The sequence below is a fragment of the Rhamphochromis longiceps genome, linkage group LG17, assembly GCF_057381845.1.
Source record: "Rhamphochromis longiceps isolate RC_006_pf linkage group LG17, R_longiceps_female_GT1.1, whole genome shotgun sequence".
NCBI lineage: Eukaryota > Metazoa > Chordata > Actinopteri > Cichliformes > Cichlidae > Rhamphochromis > Rhamphochromis longiceps.
In genome coordinates this window covers 30207680-30233149 of record NC_140573.1, presented here as the reverse complement: position 1 = coordinate 30233149, position 25470 = coordinate 30207680, and the positions used below count along the sequence as shown (strand labels likewise).

Genomic DNA, 25470 nt, shown 5'->3' with positions numbered 1-25470 from the left:
TTTTAGATGTATAGATTGAAGTTCTCTAGTGACCTGTAATCGTTTTTCTTTGGCATCAAAGACTATTACCTCAGTTTTGTTTTTGTTTAGCTGGAGAAAATTGTGGCACAACCAGTCATTAATTTCCTCAATGCATTTACCAAGAGCCTGTACAGGGCCTCGGTCTCCTGGTGACATTGTGATATATATTTGTGTGTCATCTGCATAGCTGTGATAGTTTATTTTGTTGTTCTTTATAATCTGTGCCAGTGGGAGCATGTAAATGTTAAACAGAAGGGGTCCCAAGATGGAACCTTGGGGAACTCCACATGTGATACTTGTCTGCTCAGATGTGAAGTTACCTATTGATACAAAGTATTTCCTGTTCTCTAAGTATGTTTTGAACCAGTTTAGTACAGTTCCTGAAAGACCTGCCCAGTTCTCCCGTCGTTTGAGTAATATGTTGTGGTCAACTGTATCAAATGCTGCACTGAGATCCAGCAAAACTAAGACTGACATTTTTCCACTGTCTGGAAACATGAAGTTATGTTAAAAGAACATTTTACTGCCCCTTTTACAAAATAGAAGATGAATTTCTAATACTTGATTATTCTGATAGATATCGTAACTAAGACAAAGTTTGTTTCCGTTTTTGATCTTCAGGAGCGGCAGCGTGTCGGGGCTCACGCTCAAACTCATCAAAATATCTGTCAGCAAGATGCTGGAGACCCTCTCGGATGATGACTTTGTGAACGTGGTTTCTGTGAGTACTCACACAGCTAATGCTTTGATCTCATCATCTGTCTGTTCAGAATGAATGAATGAATGAATTTCCAGGCAAGCGCAGTGATGAATCTGAATGCGGACTTCTTGTTAATGCGGTGGCTTGGCTGTTTAAGCAGCCTTGGCCTGGATCGAGTCATTGGTCTAAACATGGCAGCGGCCTTTCTAGTAATTTCATGGACGACACATGGATAGATCTTCATTGTGGCTGCATTCGTGCGTGGATGCATGCATGCTTGTAAGCTCATTTATCTGACACATACGGTGTGTGTATGTGTGTATATTTATTTAGTATTTTATATGTGACAACACAAAACACAGCTTGGGCGAGCCGCAAAAGGCCACAGGATAAGTTTGATGAATCAAAGTATGCTTTTTTTTCTTTTCTTTTTTATTTCACTTTGAATCAGAGGCATGTAGTGGAAATTGCCCGACTGCCCAATTGAAATACGGTAGGACTCTCAGGCATCAAAGCTTTACTGCCATGGGGATAGGGGAAATATTCATCCATCATCATTTAGAGCTCCATCGCCTGGTCAGTTAAAGCTTTTCTTCCTCCTACAGATATTACTTGTGGAAAGAAAAATAACACAGTCGAAAAGGGTTATACTAATAATGTCCCCCAGCTGAAAGAATTTGAGTAGTCCCAAAGAGATATTGGAGACAATTATATTAGCTGTGATAAGGGCTTAAATGCAAACACCCTAACTTCATTTGGACCCTTTGTGGCAGGGCTACTTAAAGGCAACCCTCAAACGCAGTTTTTGTCTGTCCCTTGGTGTATGTAGTGAGCTAATATCTTTTGTGATGTAGAGGAATGCGCTCTAGAGACATCTCTCTGTAGATCTTTTTGTGTGAAGGAGAAAATATCCAAAATCAAATCCAAAGAAAGTAACTAGAAAATTGCAAAAGATTGTTTCAGCCAGAAAGCATTTGAGCCATGTTTTTCTCAAGCATCGGTCTTTCACACAAACAGTGGAACTCTATTAGTCTGTTGTTGTATAAATGGCATAAATCCAGATGCAGAATTATAAAGTTAGTATATAAGTTGTGAAGTGTCAGACTGTGTCTCAGTATCTAAGCCTGGCTTATTGTAACTCCGACTGTAACAGTTTGTTATTCAGATAGAAGTGATTACTGTAGGTGTCAAAGGTGGGACCTACCTGTGCTGTTTATGATGATGATTCATTAAAGATAACAGAGCTTGACCAGAGAATTTCTTTATTTAACTCTGAGTGATCGATAACCCATTTCTATGCCTGTGTGGGGACAGCTAAAACACAGCTTGTGTTTAGCTTTGGCAAGATTTTGTCCTGATAGGGCCCAGATAGCTTTCAGCTGGACTAAGCAAACCAGAGACTGGATGTAATGTAAGCTTCTTCCTTACAAGTCCATGCATTAAGAGGTACGCAGGTACTTAGTTTCACATCACATACTTAAGTTTGAATGTGTTCTATGTTCAGCGTGGACATAAATCACCTGGGTTTATAAGAGTAGCATTTATACTACAGATTGGTTGCCTGGGATCAAGCATCTCTGCTGCAGTCGAATGAATTGCTCCACTTGCTTAGGCACAGAAGTCTTCTGGTCCTGTCTAAAATCTCCTTTATCCGCATTGTTATCTTTGCCTTTCCTTCACATTCTTCTAACAGTAGGAAATACCCATTATGTTTCAGTTTTCTTTCCATATTAAACATTAATTACATTTTCTTCCACTTCCCCTAATAAACCAGCGGTTTCAGCTGAACATTTGGTTTGGGGCTGTCATATCAGCTAAGTAGAAAGGCCCTTGAAGTTAATGAAATAAGGCTCAAGTGTAATAGGTATATTGATCAAATCCAGCGAAGTTTGTAAACTGTAGACTGCATTTTGAAGCTTAAAAATTTGATATGTGCAAGTCTAATCGATTTTTCAAGTTGGCTTTCCCAGAATGTTGCCATGGCGACCAAGGGTGTTGCCTCACATCACACACCTTTCTGACCAAATTCTATATGGCTGACAGCTAGTTACCATCTAACCATTTATAATGGAACATGTATGCCTTATACTTGGACTCTCTTATTTCATATAGTTCATAATTTTCTAGTAGATTAACGGAAAGCTTTCTTGAAAGGAGAAAGTATTTTTTTTAAATAACTGGAAGGAAAGTGGAACCAAACCAGCAAACCAAAGGCTTCTCAGTTATTTTAGAGTTGAAAATTCCTGTTAATTCAATAAGTAACAATCTTAAAATGCATCCATCCATCTGTTTGGTATGCTGTATGTGCTTTATCTGTCAGTCACTAGTTTAACATTATCTTTATTCTGTATGTATTTAATTTGTTGTTTCTACTTAATGCCATGTAAAAAGGAGATTTTGCAAAGGAGTCTTGTGACAAACTAGATATACCCTTACTGCTTCCTTAGGCTTTAAGAGGTTAAGTAGCAGCCATGAGCCACTAATCAAATGCTCTTGAATAATTGATCTGCAAGTGTAACCACCTCAATAAAAGCAGATCTTTCAGCAGTTTGTCTTTTGGACAGATAAGAATTAAGTGGAGCTGTTTGGCTATAATGTATGGCAAAAAACAAACAAGCATGGTGATGAAGGGGTGATGATTTGGGATTCGTTTGCAGCCACAGGACTTGGACATCTTAATGTCTAGGACTCAACCATGACCTCCCTTGTATACCAAAGTATTCAAAGCTGGATCATGCAACAGGATAATAATTCTTTCCACAGCAGCACAAAAAAATTATGAATCAAGTCAATATGAGTGAAGCTGTTCCAATGCCCCAATCAAAGCCCAGACCTCAACCTGACTGAAGTGCTGTGGTGGGGCCTTAGGAGAGCTGTACATAACCTAATGCCATCAAACCTCTGTCAACTGAAACAAGATTGTAAAAAAGTTGAAATTTTCTTATGTTCAATTACAAGTTTATTTCTTTATTTTCAAGGTATCAAGGCTGGTGGCTTTTTATTGCTGTTTCTATGATATTTTCAGGTCTTTATTATTAGTTAGATGAAGGAAGTTTGTACATGTGCATGTGTGTAGGCATGTGTCTTTGAGGATGAATGTCTTGGCAGCATATGCCCTGAAACTTCTGCCAACATGTTGAATATTTGGAAACAGATACTGCAAGCTGCAAGCCTCGAGTGTTCTAAAAGCATAACAGAATTTGTCATTTGCCTGGTTTTTGTTCCGTTTTGTCTCAGATTGAAATGTTTCTACGTAAATAGAATTATTATTTCCATTATTTCCATGTTGTTCAAGCCTGTTTTCTGCTAGAGAGAGAGTGGTGAGAAAAAGTGTTTGCCCCCTTGCTGATTTCCAGTTTTTTTTGTATGTTTGTCAATCTTAAATGTTTCAGATCATCAGACAAATTTAAATATTAGACAAAGATAGCATAAGTAAACACAAAGTGCCGTTTCTTAATTTATTATTAAGGGTGAAGAAAATCCAAACTTACATGGCCCTGTGTGAAAAAGTGATTGCCCCCTAAACCTAATAACTGGTTGGACAACCCTTAGCAGCAACAACTGCAATCAAGCATTCGCAATGACTAGCGATGAGTCTTTTGGAGCACTGTGAAGGAATTTTGTCCCACTCATCATTGCCACATTAGTAGACAGCAGTAGTTTTGGTACACAGCAGAATTCATGGTTCCAATGACGACAGCAGGTCTTCCAGGTCCTGAGGCAAAACGACCCCAAACCATCACACTACCACAACCATATTTTACTGTTGTTATGAAGTTCCTTTTCTGAAATGCTGTGTTACTTTTATGCCAGATATAACGGGACTCAGACCTTCCTAAAAGTTTTAACTTTTGTCTCGTTAGTCCACAGAATATTTTTCCAGATGTCTTGGGAATCTTTAAGATGTTTTTTGGCAAATGTGAGACGATCCTATGCTCTTTTGGCCAGCAGTGGTTTTCACTATTTTTGGCCAGTCTCTTTCTTATTGTTGGATTATGAACTCTGACCTTAACTGAGACATGTGAAACCTGCGGCTCGTTAATGTTGTCCTGAGTTGTTTTGTGACCTCCTGGATGAGTCATCGATGTGCTTTTGGAGTAATTTTGGTAGGCCGACCAATCCTGGGAAGGTTCACCACTGTTCCAAGTTGTCTCCATTTGTGTATAATGGCTCTCAGCGTGGTTTACTGCCTTAGAATCTGCCATAGACATTTGTAACCCTTTGCAACCCTTTCCAGACTGACAGATATCAGTGACTTTGTTTCTCAGGCGTTTCTTTAGATCGTTGCGGGATTTGTTGCTTTTTGAGCCTGCTTAACTTTTTCAGACAGGTTCTATTTAAGTGATTTCTTGATTGTTTAGTGAAACTGAACTCAGCTTTCCAAAAAATGTGGTTAATCACAGTTAATTCATGATTTAACAAGAGGGCCAATTACTTTTTCACAGAGGACAAGGCAGGTTTGGAGAACCTTTTTTCCTAATCAATGAAATCATCATTTAAAAAGCTGCATTTTATATTATATTACTCGGGTTATCTTTGTCTAATATTAAAATTTGTTTGATGATCTGAAACATATGCAAAACACTAGGTGATCAGGAAGGGGACAAACACTTTTTCATACTATTCTACTTATAGATTTACATAAAAGTGCTGAAATGACAGAAAAAGCAGAATTTATTTTGCACCTCTTTCGTATTTGCGCAAGTTTCAGTGTTTGTTTTTGTGCCAGTGTTGAACTTGATCATGATTGGAGGGGTGCACTCGAGTCCAAAACAGATGTTTGGCATTAATGAGCCATGTACCAAAGTCCGTGCTCTGTGTATGTGTGATTATATGTGTGCATGTGCACGTGGCGGGTAGGTGTGTGCATTAATTGACTGAGTTCCATCTGTTCCTCCACATTAACTATTCACCAATATTAACATGAAGATACTTCACGTGTGAATCTGTGTAAATGTAATTTAACCTTTTAATGTGATTTCTGCTTCAAGCAAATAATTCCTTCATAATAAAGCTTTTGTTGTTGTTTTGTTTTTACCTCCTTATGCCACTCGTTTCATGCCCTTACCTGCTCTCCTTCCAATTCTTCTTTTCCTATAGCTCCCTTCGGTCAGTCCAGATTTGATTAAAACTGATTTCATTTCACACAAGTGACATATGTCAGTAATTACTGTATATTGTTTCAAATGGAATCGCTTTAATCTTTTTATCCTGAATGTTGAAGCGTCTTTACATGGTTCTGCAATGAAGGGGGGGGGAGCCACATATTTAATAGAAAATATGTGTAAGTGTCTTCCCTGCACTTCCCGTCATCCCTCCTTACCTTTTCCCTCCAGTTCCAAAATGTCGCCAAGAATGTGTCGTGCTTTGGGAACCTTGTGCAGGCTAATGTAAGGAACAAGAAGATACTGAAAAACGCTGTGGAGAACATCACTGCGAATCTCAGCACCAATTACACAGCTGGCTTTGAGACGGCCTTTGAACAGCTTAAACAGGTAACGTGTGTCTAGGGCAGGGGTAGGCAACTCCAGGCCTCGAGTGCCGGTGTCCTGCAGGTTTTAGATATCACCTTGGGTTAACACACCTGAATCAAATGATTAGTTCATTACCAGGGCTCTGGAGAACTTCAAGACATGTTCAGGAGGTCATTTAGCCATTTGAATCAGTTTAAACCTGCAGGACAGTGGCACTCAAGGCCTGGAGTTGGACACCCCTGGTTTAGGGTTATACTTGGTTGATGCATTGAGCTTTTTGCGTTAAATTGCATTATACACTATTGTTCCTTAAACAGTGCTCAATAATAATTGTAAGAATAATGACAGCAAACACTGTAGGACACACTAACAACTCAATCCCAGTGGGCTTCTCCTGAATACTGGGTATGTGTCGACCTCCTCTGGTTGTTTCAGATATTGCAGGTTTGATTTTATTAGTATCAGAGCTGCCGTTTAATTCCTCTTCATCTTTTTTAACAGTAGCAGCAAGTTGAATTCTTTTTTCATCGTCTTCTTTTGGCTGTTTTTATTTATCCTTGGTTAAATAGTGGTTCGTTTTATTTCCATCTCCTTGTTTCCGTTAGATGAATTACTCAAGGGCCAACTGTAACAAGATTATTATGCTTTTCACTGATGGCGGAGAGGATAGAGCAGAGAAGATCTTTCAACTTGAAAACCCACAAAAAAACGTAAGCCTGTAAAAAGTCTTTTACAATGTTCAGAGTGAAATACCAGAATGAGCCTTTTAGAATATTTGATTTGATTGCTTCGTCTTTTCCTCGTAGGTGCGTGTCTTTACATTTTCAGTAGGTAAACACAACTACGACAAGGCGCCGATACAGTCGATGGCCTGCAACAATAAAGGTACATTACAGGGTCCGTTGGAGGTTTAGAGAGCTTGTGACACGTTTGTTTCATTCACCTGAATTTTCCTCTGTAGTATAAAATGTATTCTATAGGTACCATTGTAACACCTTTGTAAATAACATATTTTTATTGTAACAACAAGGTTTTAAATGCATACTCTCACTGCCCCCTTTATTAGCTACACCTGTTTAACACAAATATCTAATCAGCAAATCACATGGCAGGAAAATCAACATACTTGACATACCTATCTACCAATCGCTACATTCATAATCTGATGAATGAGCTGGAGAACAACTCTGGGTTATTTTCTTGCCCAAGGATATTTGGTATGCAGCATGGAGCAGCCAGGAATTTAACTACCAACCTTCTGATCAGCCTGGTATGTGAGTGACTGAAGGTTCCATGATGATGATCGCAGGAAGAAGGCAGGCAGAGGGACACAAGTGTGCATACAAATACAGAGCAGAAGAAACTTCTCACCTATGGCAGCCATCTCTGCAGTTTACAGACAACGATCTGAAAAAGAGAAAATATTCAGAGAGCAGCAGTTCTGTGGTTTAAAAACACAGAACTGATGTGATAGTTCACAAAATATGACAATAGAAGACTTGAAAAACGCTGCCGAGTTTTATCAGTCTCAGTTTCTGCTGCTATTCAAATGATAGAGTCAGAATTTAAGTAACATATAAGCATGGATCCACCTTAACTTGTATCAGCTGCTAATGGTGTGGGGGATCATTTCTTGGCACACTTTGTGCCCCTTAGTATCAGCTGATCATGGTTTAAATGTCATAACTTACCTGCATATTGATGTTGATCATATCAATTACTAGTAACCAGTGTACCCATCTTCTGATGGGCACTTCCAGCAGCTCATATAATCTCAAACTGGTTTCTTGAACACGACATTGAGCTCAGATGGTTCGTTTTTTGTTTATAAAATTTTAAAAATATTTTTCTTCCTTAGGTTATTACTATGAGATCCCATCTATAGGTGCCATTCGGCTAAATACTCAGGTAAATACACATTCAGTCACGCTCATGCAGTATTTCTGCACTGTCTTTCATGTCAAAGTCCCACCTCACTTACTTAACCACTTGTGTGCTGTGCCCTCTTGTGGTAGAATGCCTCGTGTGCAGGTTCAAAAGTAATATTCTTCCCTTCATCCTCTTGGCAGGAGTACCTGGATGTTCTGGGCAGGCCTATGGTTAAAGCTAAACAAAAGGCCAAGCAGGTTCAGTGGACTAACGTCTACCTGGATGCTTTGGTATGTTAAGTGTTGTAACCAAAATGCATTGCATTACATTGAAAGAGTGTGGAAGCAGAGACTCTGTGCTTGTGTAGAGCTCTGGAATTAGAAGAAATCTGTTTTATGTCTTCTGAAGAATTTCAGATAAGTACGTTTTATTTAGTTATACTAAACATGGTGGTGTCATCCTGCTCAGCCGAACTCTGCTGAAGTAGTGTTTGCGAAACATTATTTGCTAAAAAAGAAAATATAATAAAATAAAGAAGATCGTGGTCGTTAAGTCATTAAGATTTACTTCCCAGTTGAAATTCAGATAAGAATACTGATAAAGTCAGCCAACTGGTTTGGATACTGTCAGTGTTTGGAACAGTATTGACCTCATGTCAGCGCTGGAAATATCTGTCTTTTATTACTGGAGACATCCTGGATTTTATCTGACATCTAGTCATTAAAGCAGTATAAAAAAAGGGATCATATAAAATGCATACAAAATTGACATACAAGTTACAAAATTGCACAAAAACAGAAAATGACATGCAGTAAGGCATTGATATCATATGCTAAGACTGCGTTAGACACCACTAAGCATTAATCTTCTGAGAGCATCTGTTTCTGTCTCTCATATTGTGTCTGATTTTTGTGTAGGTGTAAATACAATTCCAAATTACCTTAATCTAAAATCAAATAAGCTGGGTTTCATTTGAACACCTGACACAACAGTCAATGTGGTTGTAAAGGTATGCCCCCAGACATACAGCAAACATCAGTGAGATTGGTGAGACATGCCGTTTAGCATGATTAAAGTCTACCTTGACCTACTCCTTTAATCAAAAGGGGTCACCACAGTGGGTACCTCCACATGTTTGATTTGAGAGATTTTATTTTTTATGCCGACTGCTTTTCCTGTTTACTTCTTTGGCTTATGTGTTAACCACTAGCACCAATAAATTTCCTGTATGTAAAGCATATCATGGTGTGAACCTGAGATTAGAATTATGAGATTGCTTTTGTTTACACCTGGGAGCGACTTGTGTTTAAACTGTGCCTGTTTAACCTTGCAGGAGCTTGGCCTGGTGATCACTGGAACGCTGCCTGTCTTCAACAAAACCGGCATAGGCTCAAAGGTATCCAGAACCACTGTTGGACTCCTATGTTACCATTTTTTAAAAATCACTTAAATCATTCTCGCCTGCTTTTGTTTTGTGCCTTAACTTATTCATTCTGTGTTCTTTTACATCCTTCTTTATTGCATTTGACTCACAAAATAAATGTACTGTATGCCTGACACTTTGACCACATGAGAGGATTTAAGTCTGTGGTTTTTGGATACTCCATAAAGTTTACCAGACCAAAAAGTAAACATACAATTACAGTCTCATCCTTTACTTTTATCCTCTGCTCTCTTGTGGCTCTAACTTACATCCTCTGTTGATGCGGTGGTCCCCCGAAGCTCGCCACAAGAAGAGAATCTAGCATGTCGTAAAACAGAAATCAAAATGAGATCAAAACTGCAGATCAGAGTGAGAAATGATCCGGTAGCTAAGTGCTTCAAGATGAGGTCACATGTCTACCTCGAAGGACTCGGGCTTACCTCCACTGTGACTGAAAACAAGCCTGGAAATGCCTTGTCAGTGACTCATTGCAACACGTGACACTATTGGGAATTAAACTGTCCAGATTTCTGTTGCACCCCATTTCCTTGAAATTGTTCAGAATGCACAAAGGGACTTGACTCATCCAAAAAGAGCAGCAGGATATAAAGTAGGAGTTCTTGCAGTGATTTTTTTTAACTGTTCTTTCTTATGGCTTTCTCTTAGAAACCTCAAAACCAGCTTATCTTGGGGGTTATGGCGATAGATGTGTCCCTGGATGATATCAGGAGACTGACTCCTCAGTACACTGTAAGGGCAACACAAATAAAGACACACAGATCCTGTGTATTAATAGGGTAGATATTACATTTGATTATTAGTTGCAGTCCTCTTTCACACAGACATTTGCTCCTCTGTTCTTTTTTTCTTCTAGTTTGGTCCAAATGGCTACTACTTTGCCATCGATCCAAATGGATACGTGTTGCTTCATCCTAATCTGAACCCACAGGTAGGCAGAACTTGTGAAAAATTGATTTGTTTCTCCAAAGATTTGCTTCTTACGTTAAAAACCATTAGATGGTCATAACGCCAGTCAAACAGTCATGAAAAATGGCATTCCTGATTATCAACAGGCTTATTGTTATGGTTTTGCAGCCTGTGGGATCACTTATGTTGAGTTTTAGCAATCATGTTGCAGGATGAACCTTTGCAGAAAGGTTGTGTTTCTGTGTATCAGATGTGAGATGTTTCTTTTTTTTTTTTTCTTTGCTTACCAGTCTGCTATAGTCATTTCTGTTGCCAATGGGATGTTTTCTTGGATTTCTACACTGACTGTGTTATTTGGCTGACTTTAGTTGTTTATTATACACAAGTCAGCCATATGGCTCCAGGATGGTGTTTGTTGAAGCGAGGCAACACGGGCGGCATTGAGATATGCATTTTCTTGTAAATGTTGTATGCACAAATTGATTACAGATGATTAGAGCAAATTATTTCATAATAAGACTGCAAAATATCAAAATAGTTTCTTGGAAATACATCAGTAAGAGATGATTACTAGTCTCTCCTTTTTTCTTTTTTTCTTTTTTTCCCCCTGCCAACATTTTTGGTACGCAACACTAATTGCTCGCATTTCTGCGCAGACCGCCAAGTTTCATGAACCTGTAACACTGGATTTCCTAGATGCAGAGATCGAGGATGACATCAAAGTGCAGGTTTGAAAAACACATTTCTCTGACTCCTATAATTGCAGGAGGTCACATCAAAATCAGATAAACTGTAATACAAGGTTGCCAAATATATGGCCTGGATCCAAAAAGACTCCAATCTGGCCCCCTGGACATCTATCAAATGAGTCCTAATAAGTGACGTGTCACTATAGTATCATTTATTTGTAATGTTTGGTCAACAGATAAGAAAGCAAATGATTCAAGGTGAAACAGGAAGTGCGACTATATCTACACTGCTGAAATCAACAGATAAGGTAATTTTATTTGATGATGCGTGATCATGATAATTTGGTCATTTTGTCAGCTTATACACATATATATATATATATATAGTCATAATATTCTTGCCTAAAGCGTTACATCGATCGAGGTCAGAGGATGTACACCTTTGCGCCGGTGAAGGGGACTGACTACAGGTACGCAAAATATTTTGAATATGATTTCGGCGACGGTAGATTTGGTGCATGCAGATGGTAGGCTTTTTAAACCTCGTGCATGTTTTGCATTCGTACTTTACATAGTCATAATTCTGTTTTGTGCTCATTAAAAATGATCTGTGGTAAGGGCAATATCCAGACACAATTTGGAATAAACTTTTGGAAAACCAGAGTGGCTAGTGTCTGCGCAGCTTACTGCATGTGAACTGGTAAATTATGCTTCCTGCTAAAAATACTTTGCAAGCCTTGCTGAAAGATTTGTGGTGGAAGACTGAGGATTTTTTTTCCAAAGCAAAATGTCATGTTTTTATCATTTGTCCTCTCGCAGCCTGGCCCTAGTCCTGCCCGAGTACAGCATGCATTACATCCGTGCAACAATTGGCGACACAATCACCCAGGCTAAATGTAAGTGCCACACTAAATCAGTTCAGTCTCTTTTGCTATTCAAGGTTTTCCACTCATTTATATATACAGACAGTAAATACATGGCAGTGGGTGGAAAATGACTGTTAATATTCTCCAGTGACATCAATGCTCTCCATGTAAGGGCTAAAAAACACTTGTGTGTCTTGTTATAGTTCCTATTCATCACTTATAGCACACCCCATATTTGCTCACACAGAGATAATATATATACATTACATATATTCATTTACATGCTCTCTCCTTTCCTGCACTTGTCACTTGTGTATCTATTGCAAAACCCATGTTCAGTTGTGGTGGTGTTCAAAGTTTTTGTCACCAGACAAGCGGGACGAGAGGCTCCAGTGTCCCGTTTGGCACATATAGTACTCATCACTTCATTTAAAGCCAAATACCTCAGCGTGTGTGAGCCTGCCCGTGTGTGTTACCAAGAGGGTATTTATACATTTGTGCTCAGTCGTGAGATGATATACACCAGATCAGAGCGTCCATATGTGTGGCATTGTCGTCATGTCCCTTTTAAGATCTGTCTGTTCCCACTAGTAAAAGATGTCATTGACTTATAGTGTTACTCAAAGGACATTTTTATTGTGTGTCTATATTCATTGCAGCTAGGTTGGAGCCATGCCTGGTTAGAGTCTGCATTCAGTGGACATTTGTGGATCTTGTAAATGCAATATTACTTTTGATTTTGCATATATTACATAAACCTTACAGTCATACTGGTCAAAGCACATTTTAAGACTTCTAGGCCACCACAGCACACTTCTTATTTCAGGAAAGACACAAAGCCTGCTGGATTCTGGCAGTCTGTTATATTTCATCACCTTTCAATAATCATACATGTGGACAGTTTGAAAATGTCTCTTGGAAGGGCTTTTTGTAACATCTGAGATTTTGGTATTGGCTGAAAGTTTTAAAGTTATAACAGTTGATTTCTTTTTCATTACAGTGATTAGTTTTTGATTGCAGAGTAACCTTGCACACACTAGCAACATTAAATAGTTCAGAATAGAACAAATTTAGCTTGATTCTAACAAATTAAATTAATGCAGAGTTGCTTTTGTGCTGAAGTGTGATGCTGTTAGTGTGAAAATTCAGTTTGAAATTAGTGTGCACACACACTTAAAAATGTGTTGTTGTTGTTTTTCTTAAAAAGTTTTTTTTTAATGTGTTTATCCATGAAAGAAGAACCTGCCCATGATCAGTTTAATGATCAAGTCAGTGTGTGAAGGTTAATCCCTACAAGCCTCAGGATCTATAAAAGAGAATGGTCATATTAAAAATGGTCACAGGTGCACTGCAACTGTAACTCTGAGCATTGAAGCCCCACCCACCTGCTGTTTAAACCTTCTGTTTTTTAAGCAGCAGCCAATCAGATTAAGTTACAGAGAAGGAAAGGGAATAGATTAACTGAGGAACTCCACCAAGTCTAAATGTGAGGTAAAAGGACCATAAATAAGAATTCTTTCAGTTGTAATTCATGCAAAGCTTCTTCAATAGAGTCAACTAATAGAAATATGGTAATGACAATAAGAGCTCCACTTTAAATGTAAATGTAAAAACCATTTTGTTCCTCAAGACAAATCAAATGAAGCTTTTATAAGATGACTGAATGAACAGATTTTTGCCACATATCATAACGTTTGTTAAACTGCCCCTTTGTGCTTTCCACAAACTGATTACTTAAACTGTTGGGCACTTTCGTAGAACAATATTCTTATTCAATTTCCCTTTGAATAAAATATTGTGTAAACCCTGTTGGCTTACTTCCTTTCCGGCTCTCTTTTCCCAATTCCCTCTTTCCTCTCCTCATCTTTTCACTGTCCTCCCTTCTTACGTTCTCCTGCCTTCTTCAACTCTTGACCATTCCTGGTGTGTTGGACCCCTGCAGCGTTTTTGGGCAAGTATTCTCCTCCTGTTTTTTGCCTCACAGCCCCTGTATTCTTTGTATTCTCTTATCACCGGCAGACTTTGGATGTAACGTCTTTTCCTTTGGTTCACTCTGTCTGATGCGGCGGACTCACAAAGACGGAAGCATTTTGTTCTAATGATCTGTTTTCCTTCGTATGCTGGTTTCTGATTAATAATGACAGTTCTGTGACACTGAATCAAGCTGCTATTTGCTCTGAGAAGCAGTGCTTCGCATGCAATGTGGACCCACAGTGCGGCGCAGACAGTGTGTGCGGGTCTGTGTGTGCAAGTGTGTATTTAACCCCCCACCTGTTCCAATGGCCCTCAGATGTGGTTTTGGCACTAACCTACTGTAGCAGGAAGAACAGAGGACAGGATGTTTGCATTATTTAAAGGTGAAACCATAAAGGAGAAAGCTGTGAGTCTGTACCCCGAACATGAGTTAGTGTGAGTCTTTGTTTTCCTCACTTTTCTCCTTTTTGACTCACTTTGATTTTTACAACCTTGTTAAATAACTCCTAATGAAAGACAGGATACTTCTGAACACACTAAGCCTCGCCTCTTCTGTCTGCCCTTCTGTGTGCTTTGTCATCAGTTTTGTCTTGTTTGCAGGCATCGAATCCAAAAGTCTCAGCAGAACATCGTTAATCTCTGAAACTGAAGCCTGGCTTGTCTGCTTTATTCCTTTTCAGAGAGTCAGAGCACTGTAAATGTCAGTTTAAAAACACAGTTCAAGTCCAAACCATAATCTCCCAATTCCCTCATCTATTTATCACGCATTTGTTAAGTCGGTGCAGATTTTTATTTCTTGTTTGTGTATGAGAGATCGATTTATGCTGAAATCCAGAGTTACTATGAATGAATTTAGCATTTTAAAGAAGCTCACAAAACAAGCCAAGGGTTTTTATTACATTTTTTATTTAAAAGCCCAAAAAGTAAATTAATTCCTCATTTCCCAAATCTCTCTGCTATCCATCATTACTGGATACTTTGTGGGATTAGTAAGCAGTGACTGAATATAAAAGAAAAACCACATGGGTGCAGCTATTCCCCAACCATGACTACCAAAGAGGACAAGCAGCATTAAGGTTACGATCCGCGGCATATATTTCCCGCTTCATTTCAATGCACCGTATTTTTAATGCAAATGCATCACAGAAGTATTTTAACTCCACAGATTTATGCTATCGCCAGAAGAATGCTAATCCTAACGCTAAAAACACATATCAAACCTAACTTTAGAAACCGCATTTTAAGCCTCTCTTTGTGTTGTCCATCAGCGCTGTCTCCATTTGCATCCAAAGGGCTAAAAACCTTTATTTCGAAATGCAATATTTCTATTCAGGACTCGTTCTGTGAATAAAATATTGTCACCTTTGACCCCTGTGGTTTTACCCTGTCTTTTCTTTCCCCTTTCTTTTCCCTCTCGTCTTTACCTCCCTGGGGGATGATTCGCTTGTTCATTCACTTTGTCTCTGCTGGGATTTTTTCCACTCCAGGGAAAAATGGCAAGTATTTTTTCCTTTACTTTCATCTCTCTCCTTCTGGTTCCGAGTCTTAGCGGTCTTTTATACGGCACATCTGGCCAAGTCTGTTCTGGTGTATTTTTATTTTTGCCTTTATACCTGATTTTCACCTGTTTGTGCAAAATTTGAATCTTTGCGGTCTGTAAACACAACTTTTGCCTCAGTTAGTCTAGCTGTACGAGTTATCGCAGCCCCTTATCATTACCAGAACACCAAATGGTGTGTTTGTGTCGATGCTGCTGGTGTCCTGACAGATGCAAAAAGTATGTTCCTTGGAAACTGAGCTGTGACTCAACATAGACGATAATCAGATAAGTTTCTCAATTGTGACGCTTCGCAGCAATTTCTCGTATTTAAAGAAAGTCTAAATGTGTTTCAGCATGCAGTGTTTTGAAGGGACATATTTCAACACAAATTACAACATTTACCTTAAACCTAACCAAGGAGTTTTTAGTTACAAACTTAAAATAAATTAAAATACCAAATGTAAACAAAGTCAGGGGAATAAGGAAAATGGAAAGCTACCAAAGAGAAAACAGACTGCGGATGATCAAACTTGTGACTGTCTTCATTGACATACCCACAACCTTCTCATTGTGGGGACTTTTTTTAAGAGACCTGTTATCTCTCATTGCCAAGACATACAGGGTTTTAGATCGTTTAATACATTTAAAACAAGATAACCTGATAAATAAATACAAAATGCAGTTTTTAAGGGAAAAAAGCAAACCTAAAAAAAGTGGAAAAAGTAGCCGCCACCTAAACCTAATAACTGGTTGTGCCACCTTTGACAACGAGAACTATAATGAAGTGCTTCTGCTACAAGTCTGAACTTTGACTAGGCCACTCCCAAACCTTCATTTTTTTAAATTAATTAATTAATTTCTTTTTAGTCATTCAGAGGTGGACTTGCTGGTGTGCTTTGGGTCATTGCTGTGTTGCATGACTCAAGTGTGCCTGAGTTTCATGGGAAAAAATGCCTCCTTCATGATTTTCTGGTAGAGAGCAGAATTCATCATTCCATTACGTAATACTGCAACCTGTGCAGGTCGTGAACAGCAAAGCACTCCTAGAACCCCTTGAAATGCTGTGTTAGTTTTGCTGCACGTAATCTCTTCATTTCAAATAATATTTTATCAAAACTCGTGAGGATCATCAAGATGCTTTTTTTTAAATTTTGGTAAATTTAGTCAATCACAGTTAATTCATGTTTAATAAGAGGGGCAATTCCTTTTTCACATATAGCCAGGTAGATTTGGATAGCTTTTACCCCTTCGTAATGGAAGTCATCATTTAAAAACTGCATTTTGTAATTTCTCTGGTTATTTATTTTAGTCTAAAATTTGTATTATGACCTGAAACATGTAAACGTGAAAAATATTCAAAACATATGAAATAAGGAAGAAGGTTATAATAATTTTTTCACCTTTTTGAGGTATCAGTCTCGCTCAGATGGAACATCTCATCTCAATCTCAATATAGTGACTCTTATTAACTTGTCTATTCTGAACCTAATTTTGAACCTTTATTGGGGAAAACTCATATTACTTTATACTTATCGCAGTTTCTGAAAGCCTCATGGCTGACAAGTTTGATGAATATGGCTACACACTGATTGCACCGAGGTAAGAAGGCACAGACAACTTTTTATAAAGTTACTTCTAACATAACTTTTACTCAGTATGACTGGAGAATTGTTCCATTGCCAACAGAGATTACTGCAAGGACTTAAAGCCTGACGCCAACAACACAGAGTTCCTCAAGAGGTTTAACGATTACATTGACAGGAAGACTCCAAACAACCCCATGTGTAAGTATCAAAAAATGAAGAAATATTTACCACAATTTTTGTCCATTTTGCATGTTCTTGGTGCCTATGGTTATGATGTGAGCACTGTTTGTTATAGTAGGTGTACATGAAAAAATAATTTTATTTTTTTACTGGAAGAGTGCCAACCCAAACATACTCCCAGAAGTCTCTCTTTCCAGTGAAGTACAGGTCTGGCTGGATGGTTTGGTGTGCCTGACTAGGCAAAGCTTTGTAATGTTGAACCCCTCTGTTCGTGTTACCCATTTGATGCTAACTCTAAAAGTCTGACCATCACACGCCTGACTGCACATGTGTGAGGCACGTCGGCTTAGATGTGACACACACACACACACACAGTATTCGATAGCAATATGCCTTCCACACCCCACCTATAGCCGCTCGACCTCATCCAATTACTCTGTGTTTGTGAGAAAGAGCAGGACACGTCAAGCCGAGAGCGTGAGCGGAGCAATAAAACACAAATCAGGGACCAGTGGACCTTTTCCCTAACATCTGACCAATGCATTAACATCCTTGCCATTTCTTACATGCGCTCATTGATATGGATCACTCTTTTTTTTGGGGGGCGGGCTGAGTAAACCAAAAGGTCCCCTGATATTTATAAAAGCTCCTATATTGTGTTCCTTGGTATAATTTGATGGTGTGCATTTAATAACTTACTTCAAACATCTCAACAGGATCAATCCAATAAAACTTTTCACCCAATTGAAATATTACTTTCACCATTATTAGCTGCCAGTTTAATGGAGTCCATAGAGAGCAGAGAAGGAGAGAGAGAGGAGGCCCATGTGGACTGTTGGGGGTTTGAGCATCGTTACACGCTTTACTTGGTTAAGCCACTGCAGTGGCGAAGAAGTTGAAGTACATTAGGAATTCCTGGGCTGCCTCCAATAAAGAATCTCTAATGAAAAACACTGCACAGAGAGGGAAGGTGGAGTAGGAGGGAAATAAAGTGTTACACCAGCTGTTTTCTCTGATGTGTGTGTGGTGTGTCATAAAGGTTGGAGGAGGTGGAGGGGGTGCACCGACGAGCCTCGATGTTAATGGACTGAAGAGGGTCGCCTGTGGGTTCAAAGAGGCGGGCATAGCAACAAAAAAAGAAATGGACGAGCAGCTTGTATCATATGTTACCTTTGTCATGTGGTTTTTCACAGAAGACCGCAAAATGGTTTTTTTTGGTAACACCTGTGCTACCCTACCACCTACCCCAGAGAAGGAGGCGTGTGCATGAAAATGCGTGTTTCATTCCTACAGTGCTTTAATACTTTTTATCTGTTTCTGATTTTAAGACGCTCTTTTCTTCAAAGAGTAATATTTGTTCTGAAAATTTTCATTTGTGACATTGCTTCAGCTTTATTTTTTCAGCTTTGTTTCCATTTGGATCTTTTTAGGTGTTTGTGATTTTGGTAATATCTCAGTTTAATCTTGTTCCCTTCTCTCAGTTAGTGATTTGGTTCTGGATACATAAAATGTGATGCAAATGTTAAAATATTTCCAAGCATGTTTTTGTTTCTGACAGTATTTCTGTTTTTCTCACAGCAGAGTTTGTGGTTACTCTCTATTAATGCCCCACAGTTTTCTTTTGTTTTTATTCCACATAATTTTCTAAAGTGCAACATCAGCTTATTGAGATGAGACAAGACTGATGCCTAACAGAAGTCTACCGACTCACTCGCATATTATTCCAAAGGTAAAATACTGAGGCTCAAAATTCTGTTTTGCTGTTTAGGCAATGTGGATTTGGTGAACCGATTGCTCCTCGATGCTGGCATCACCTCCGATCTAATCAAGATATGGAAAGAAAACGATCCGATGTAAGTGAAGCACCGGTATTTGGTAAAGAATGACCAGGTGGAAAAAATTGAACACAGGTGGTTCAAGTATTTCAGTTAATGTCAAAGATAAAGCACATTACAGTTTTTGTAACGGTATGCTTTACAGCTTTATTTTACTCTGCTTGTCAGAAACGGTGTCATGTCCAGATATGTTGCGACTGAAGGAGGGATCACACGAGTCTACCCCACAAGGTATTTCTTAGATGATCAAGGGCAGGGTTGATTTAGGATCATGGGAAGAAATATGTAGTATGTTTAGGATTATCTGATAAAGTATTATGATGTGGTCTGCTTATAGAGCACCAACTTACCAATGTAGTGCTTGATTTTTAGTGGTTATGGCATAAAGTCAGATTTGTTATGTATGTTTGGATATAAATGTATATCCATTTACTGCTGTATGTCAGTGGGTGATGGTGGTATAAGCTGAGGAAAGTGGCCCATTGGACCTTATACTTTGGTCCCTAGGTGCTTGACCCAGCTTCTCCTGGGGATTGCCAAGGCTTTCCCAGGCCAGATTGGATATTTAGTTCCTCCAGCAAGTTCTGGGGTTTCCCTGGGGATCCTACCAGCAAAACATGTCTAGAATACCTCTACATAGAAGCATTCCAGCCATCTTAACTGGTCCTTTTCTGTGAGAAAGTCCAGCTACAGTATTCTGCCCCTCCTCTAGCTACCTAAACTTCTAGAGTGATCCCACAGAAAAGTCAATATCCAGTTAGTTCATACACCTTGAGTAAAGGTCGAGCAATAGCTTGACAAATAAATTTAGAACTTTGTCTCCATCCCTATATCGCTCCTATCAACGATAGTGGAGTCAAAAAAGTGGCATCTTACTATATAAGTCACATGACTAGAACTCAACATCCCGTCTGTTGTTTAGGATACGATGGAGATCATGAAACTGTAAAGAGCTTTTAGAAAATCCCAATAATCAAACGGATGGTGACAGTAGGAAGAAAAAAAACTCTTCTTCGGTTGGGGATGAGGGGAAACAGAACAGAGAGAGACAGGACAAAAGGTATACTAGAGAGAGAGAGAGAGAGTCCAATCTATTTTTTTCTCAAGGATTGTTGCTGAAAATGGGTTGCTTCCCATTCTGGTAAAACCTGTATTTTACTGAATCATTTCAGGTTCAGTTTTAAGGAAGTTTTATTCTTACTTACAGGATAGAGTAGCACGATCTGATATCCTCGTGTTGGTGTTGTTCCCAGATCATCATACTAAATATTGTTCCAGGATCAACATTGCAAGTGACCAATCAGAATGTTGTGACGTCATACTTTTGCGACTTCGGGAAAAACCGGCGTAAAACCAAAAACTGTACTTAAGCTGCGAGAAACCGCCTCTGTCCGCCGATCAACGGACCCTGACCCTAACCCTAACCGTAACCCTTTAATAAACAGTAAGCAGAATTGATATTGTCCTTGCAACATTGGAATTGCATAAATGCACGAATGGCTTGGCGCGCAAAAGAATAACGTCACAACAATGTGATTGGTCACTTGCAATGTTGAACCTGGAACAACTTTTTCATGATGGTCTGGGAACATCACCAACACGAGGATATCAGATCATCCGGATAGGGTAAGTCATTGGCAACTCTGGTCTGTGGGGTACCGCAAGGCTCTGTCCTTGGACCACTTCTGATTTCTTTATGCATATTACCCCTGGGACAGGTTATCTGTAGGCACAGTGTTTTCACTGCTATGCAGATGACACAAAGCTTTACATCTCTTTAACACTAAAGGCAGTCATCAAGTTAATTAACTAATTTTATATCCAATATATTGAATGCTAGATGGCACAGAACTTCCTGCAGCTAAACATGGATAAGACAGAAATAATCGCTATCATCTCTTCTTAGCAAATGTTTAAAATTTGTTTTTAATTTACCTGTTTTTTTTATTTTCTTCTCGCTTTTTAATCTTCTCCTGCTACCAGCATTCCCCTAATACTGTTTCATCTTTATCTCTTCTTTAAATATTTTATTGCTATTTGTTTCCTATCTTGTTTTTGATTTTTGAAAGGTGCTCTATAAATACATTTTATTATTACTGTTATTAAATGTGAGCGTGATAAACAAAGAACTGCAGTTAGAATTAGATCTATAGATATTAGAGTCAAAAATGTGGTCGTGGTAGTATTAGATTGGTAATATTTGAATGCACTCGTCTTTATTTTTACAGTAATGGCCTGGACTGGACTGGACAAGCGGAGACGTATGATTTAAGCTTCTACAAGCGAAGTTTGGACAACGATCTGTACATCTTCACTCCAACTGTATTCGAAAATATTTGTGAGTAACAGCTACTCGGTTGTGTCATCACCTAAGAGTTATTCTCTCCCAAAGACAACTTTGGCTAAAATACCTAGAAAGCCTCTTTGAAGATCCAGCTCGTCCGTTACTACTCCACGTCACTGTGTAACATATTTGTGCAATGCCGTACAACCTGCAAAGTAAGCTAAAGAATGACTGGCTACAACGCAGTCACCAGGGTGTTCAACACAGTTCAGTGTTCACAAACATATCAGTGTCAAGCTATAAAGAGGCAGACACTGTCTGAGCTCTAAATAATTAGCTGTTAAATCTCTCTATCGGGGGCTTGTGGGAAATAAACCCACAACAAGGCTTGAGCCTTTACCTCAGTTCTCACCTTTGTCTTGACTTTCACCTTCACAGAACTAAATGGTTACAATGTATTGTGATCAGATCTGGTTCTCTTGTGCTCAGATTGTGATTCTAACTTAGAGTCACACTCAGTAACTAACTTATTTTTTCTGAAGTCAAAAGCGCTTCAGTAGTATACAGTGTTTTTATACAGTAAACCATACAGTTGTATGAATGAGTCACTAAAGGAGCATCAAATGGACAGTTTAAAAGAAAGTTGAGTGTAGTGGGTGAGGGGACAGCAGTAACAATTTTGTGAATTGTCTGTGAAGGTTCTCTGTCATCTAGGTCATGATAGTCCAAGGAGCTTGGAAAGAAAAGCGTCTGGACTTCTTTAAGTTGCTTGAAGACATTTCACGTCTCGTCTGAGAAAGTACAACATAGAAGAGCCACCTCGACGGGACAAGACTCAGCAGTCCATCTCCATCTAAAGGACAAAGGTCACTCTTTCGAGGAAACCAATGTTGACATTATGGACAGAGAAGACAGATGGTTTGAAAGAGGAGTGAACAAAGCCATCTATGTCCACTGTGAACGGCCCTCTTTGAACAGAGGCGGTGGTTTACGACAACAACTGTCTGCCATCTATAATCCAGTTCTGAGATCCCTTCCCAGACGCTTTAACTCCCACTCACATCCCGGGCCTTTTGACTTCAGGAAATCACATGATGGGGTGGGGCAAGGTCTCACAATCAGTTCACCCGAAAGCTTGGCTGATTGTGACCCACACCCGTTTTCACACCTTAGCTCGTGTGATTAGGTAGAGGATCATTAGGGGGTCCATGTCCCTCTTGTGGGGACACTCCCACAGGGCTTAAATCTGGGACTCTCCACCATTTGATCATAGAAACGAAGAAGCTTCTCGGATGAGAAGTGAAACGTCTTCAAGCAACTTAAAGAAGTCCAGACGCTTTTCTTTCCAAGCTCCTTTGACAGTTTTGTGAATTGTTAATTTGTTTAGTTTGCTAACTTTTAACGATAAAGCCAGTAAATTGTTAGTAGCCATAAAATGAAAATGTGCACATACCATTTTCAATGCAGCGTTTCCTTGGTTTTTCTTGTAGCTCAATATGAGGGTTCAGTTCTAGTGAGTAAAGCAGTAAACCTCAAGATTGACGATACCACACTCAAACCAGCTGGTAAGAACACACGTGCACAAATACAAATCACAACCCAATGAGTGTTTACATATTTAAGGCCCATTTCTCATGCTCCATCTTTTATTAAACCGCCTACACATAAACACACTTACGCTTAAAGCGATGCATCTTATTTATAGATCCACACCCTATAATGTGAACTTCTTTTCCTCCAACAACACTTGCTGCTTCTAATTTAATAGCCACTACGTTTGTCTATTTCTTCTTCCCTCTGCCATAGATACACAAACACACATACACAAACCACACATCAAGTTGTCTAGTTGTCTGTGATCTTTAGCCAAGTTCCATTTTCTGAGTTCAGAGTGGAAAGTTGACACAGAGGTCCGGTATGATCTAGGATGTCTGGCTTTTGTGTTTTAACCCAGTGGTCGGTGTACATTTGGACATAGATATGTGGAGAGAGATCTTCTCCAACACCTCACAGAGAAAAAGTGTGAGTAGATCCTATCTTGATGACATATTCAGCATGTGCGCAATTAGATACATTTTGTCGTTCCTATCAGTTTTCATCATTTTGCCCCTTTATGTTTTCAAGTGCAAGGATGAGCTGTGTGGCTGTACGATAGGCGATAAGGTAAGAGGTTCGGGTATGTAGAAAATGTTTTGCTGTTAGTTTTGGATGAAAATCAGCGCTGGTTTAATTATCTGTTTAATTCCAGAATTTAAACTGTTATATTCTGGATGATGGAGGCTTCTTGGTGATGACCAATCAGATTGACCATTTTAATGAGGTGGGCCTCTGGATTTTGTCCTTTTTTTTTCTTCTTTTTTTTTCCATTCACACAGCAGTTGAAAATATAGTGATTCTGAGTGCCTGATTTAATGTGACCAGAACTCTGCAGTCCTGCGAAAGCTTAACACCCCATCATTTAGTAGTTTATAGAACCACCTTTGGGAGCATGAACTTAATGTAATCATTTTCTGTATAACTTTATCAGTGTCTCACATCATTGCAGAGGAATTTTAGCTCACTCTTCTTCCTAACATTGTTTAGTTCATTAAGGTTTGCTTGCATTTGTTTGTGCACTACTTTCTTAAGGTCACGCAACAGAATTTCAATTAGGTCGTTTGGAGAATTTGCACTTTGACTGGGCCATGGCAACATTGTGATTCTTTTCTTTGTTAGTCATTCGTTTGTAGATTTGCTACTATGCTTGGGGTATTTGTCCTGTTGAATGACCAAGTGTCAGCCGAGGTTTAGCTGTTGGACAGATGGCCTCATATTTGACTCTCATATTAAGGTGAATTTGCTCGGACATCCGCTGCTCAGATGATTGTGGAATTATGTTAAAAGCCATTTGAATTCTCCTCATCTGGAAACTGCCACAACTTTGTATCTAATTAGCAGTACCTGGCTACTACCTACCTTGGGAACAGTAAGGGTGTGTTTAGTTTTTCACAGGACATAGAACCCTATAAAAACATAACTTTTCACATGAGTGTATAGATAATGTAACAACTGATCAAATTCTGTTCATGAAATGAAATTGGAGGTTCAAGGTAAGCTGGATTTAAGTTGAAATATTTTGTGTCAAAACAATATTTCTTTCATTTTTCTTTACCTTGAAAGAAATTCTTTTTTTACTGCCAGAGGACTTACATGCTCAAAGTTGAATTGAATTCAACAACCAGTCATTTTACACACAGACTGACCTTTTCCTGGACTCACCTAATGCAGTTTGTCTTTAACTTGCCAGCTTTCTAATACAAAGCCCATAAAATGTTTGAATATCACAACAAATCTTTTGTGAATCTTCAGTAAGCCTAAATTTGCTTTTTTATTACTAAAAAAAAACATAACAAGGGAGCCTAATAAAGTTTTCCCATGGCTTCCTATTATTAGCTAATTCAAAAAGCCCAAATACAGAAAATAAATGTTATTGTCCTATTCTAAAGGCTGACACTGGGCCTCTGTTGTCATCTGAGTAAATGTTTTCATGCCACCTCAACTCCTTCCCTAATCAGAGTTGGGTGTATGGTGGATAAATCAGTAGCCTCAGCAGTACTAAAAACCCAGGGACCTTGTTTATAAAAGGCAGTGTGCCCTCAATCATATTTCTCTCTCTGTGAGCTTCCCCTTTTCTCTCCCTCTTACTATGTCCTTCTCTCCCCAGCTTACTCCTTTGCTCTCTCCAAAACGCCCTCCGGGAGTCTGCAAGCTAGCAGTGCCGGGACTGTTAATTCATTATTTGCGTTATTGCACGTGGAAAGAAAAGAAGGCTCACTTTACCTTTATAGATTAAAAGATTTATATACTCTGCGAATGTTAAGATAAAGAGGAATGAATATATGGAGGACAGCTTGTTAACAGTGACCTGAGCGATTGACTGCATTCATAAAGTACAAACACACAGAGCACTACTTACTGTACACACACCCTCCTGGAAACACTGTTACTTAAACACTTCCATGCACACAGTCATGTGATACCTCTGATATACTGAGGCAAACTACTTCCCCCAAGTAAAAATTTATGGCTGCCCGATGGACTGTGTTAATCAGATTATACCGAA

General features: G+C 39.0%; 1 protein-coding gene across 1 annotated transcript in view; it reads left to right on the top strand.

Annotated features, from left to right (window-relative positions):
• cacna2d1a (calcium channel, voltage-dependent, alpha 2/delta subunit 1a) overlaps positions 1-25470 on the top strand; it is a 99727-nt gene that overhangs the window by 57533 nt on the left and 16724 nt on the right. Inside the window, exons 10-31 of the mRNA XM_085387071.1 lie at positions 643-742; positions 6058-6216; positions 6801-6905; positions 7002-7080; positions 8054-8103; positions 8265-8354; positions 9398-9460; positions 10154-10237; positions 10362-10436; positions 11071-11142; positions 11340-11411; positions 11512-11573; positions 11923-11999; positions 17022-17082; positions 17170-17267; positions 19018-19102; positions 19253-19315; positions 21313-21422; positions 22859-22933; positions 23323-23390; positions 23493-23531; positions 23617-23688. Coding sequence (XP_085243197.1) covers positions 643-742; positions 6058-6216; positions 6801-6905; positions 7002-7080; positions 8054-8103; positions 8265-8354; positions 9398-9460; positions 10154-10237; positions 10362-10436; positions 11071-11142; positions 11340-11411; positions 11512-11573; positions 11923-11999; positions 17022-17082; positions 17170-17267; positions 19018-19102; positions 19253-19315; positions 21313-21422; positions 22859-22933; positions 23323-23390; positions 23493-23531; positions 23617-23688 — 1759 coding nt within the window. The remainder of the gene's footprint in view (positions 1-642; positions 743-6057; positions 6217-6800; positions 6906-7001; positions 7081-8053; positions 8104-8264; positions 8355-9397; positions 9461-10153; positions 10238-10361; positions 10437-11070; positions 11143-11339; positions 11412-11511; positions 11574-11922; positions 12000-17021; positions 17083-17169; positions 17268-19017; positions 19103-19252; positions 19316-21312; positions 21423-22858; positions 22934-23322; positions 23391-23492; positions 23532-23616; positions 23689-25470) is intronic.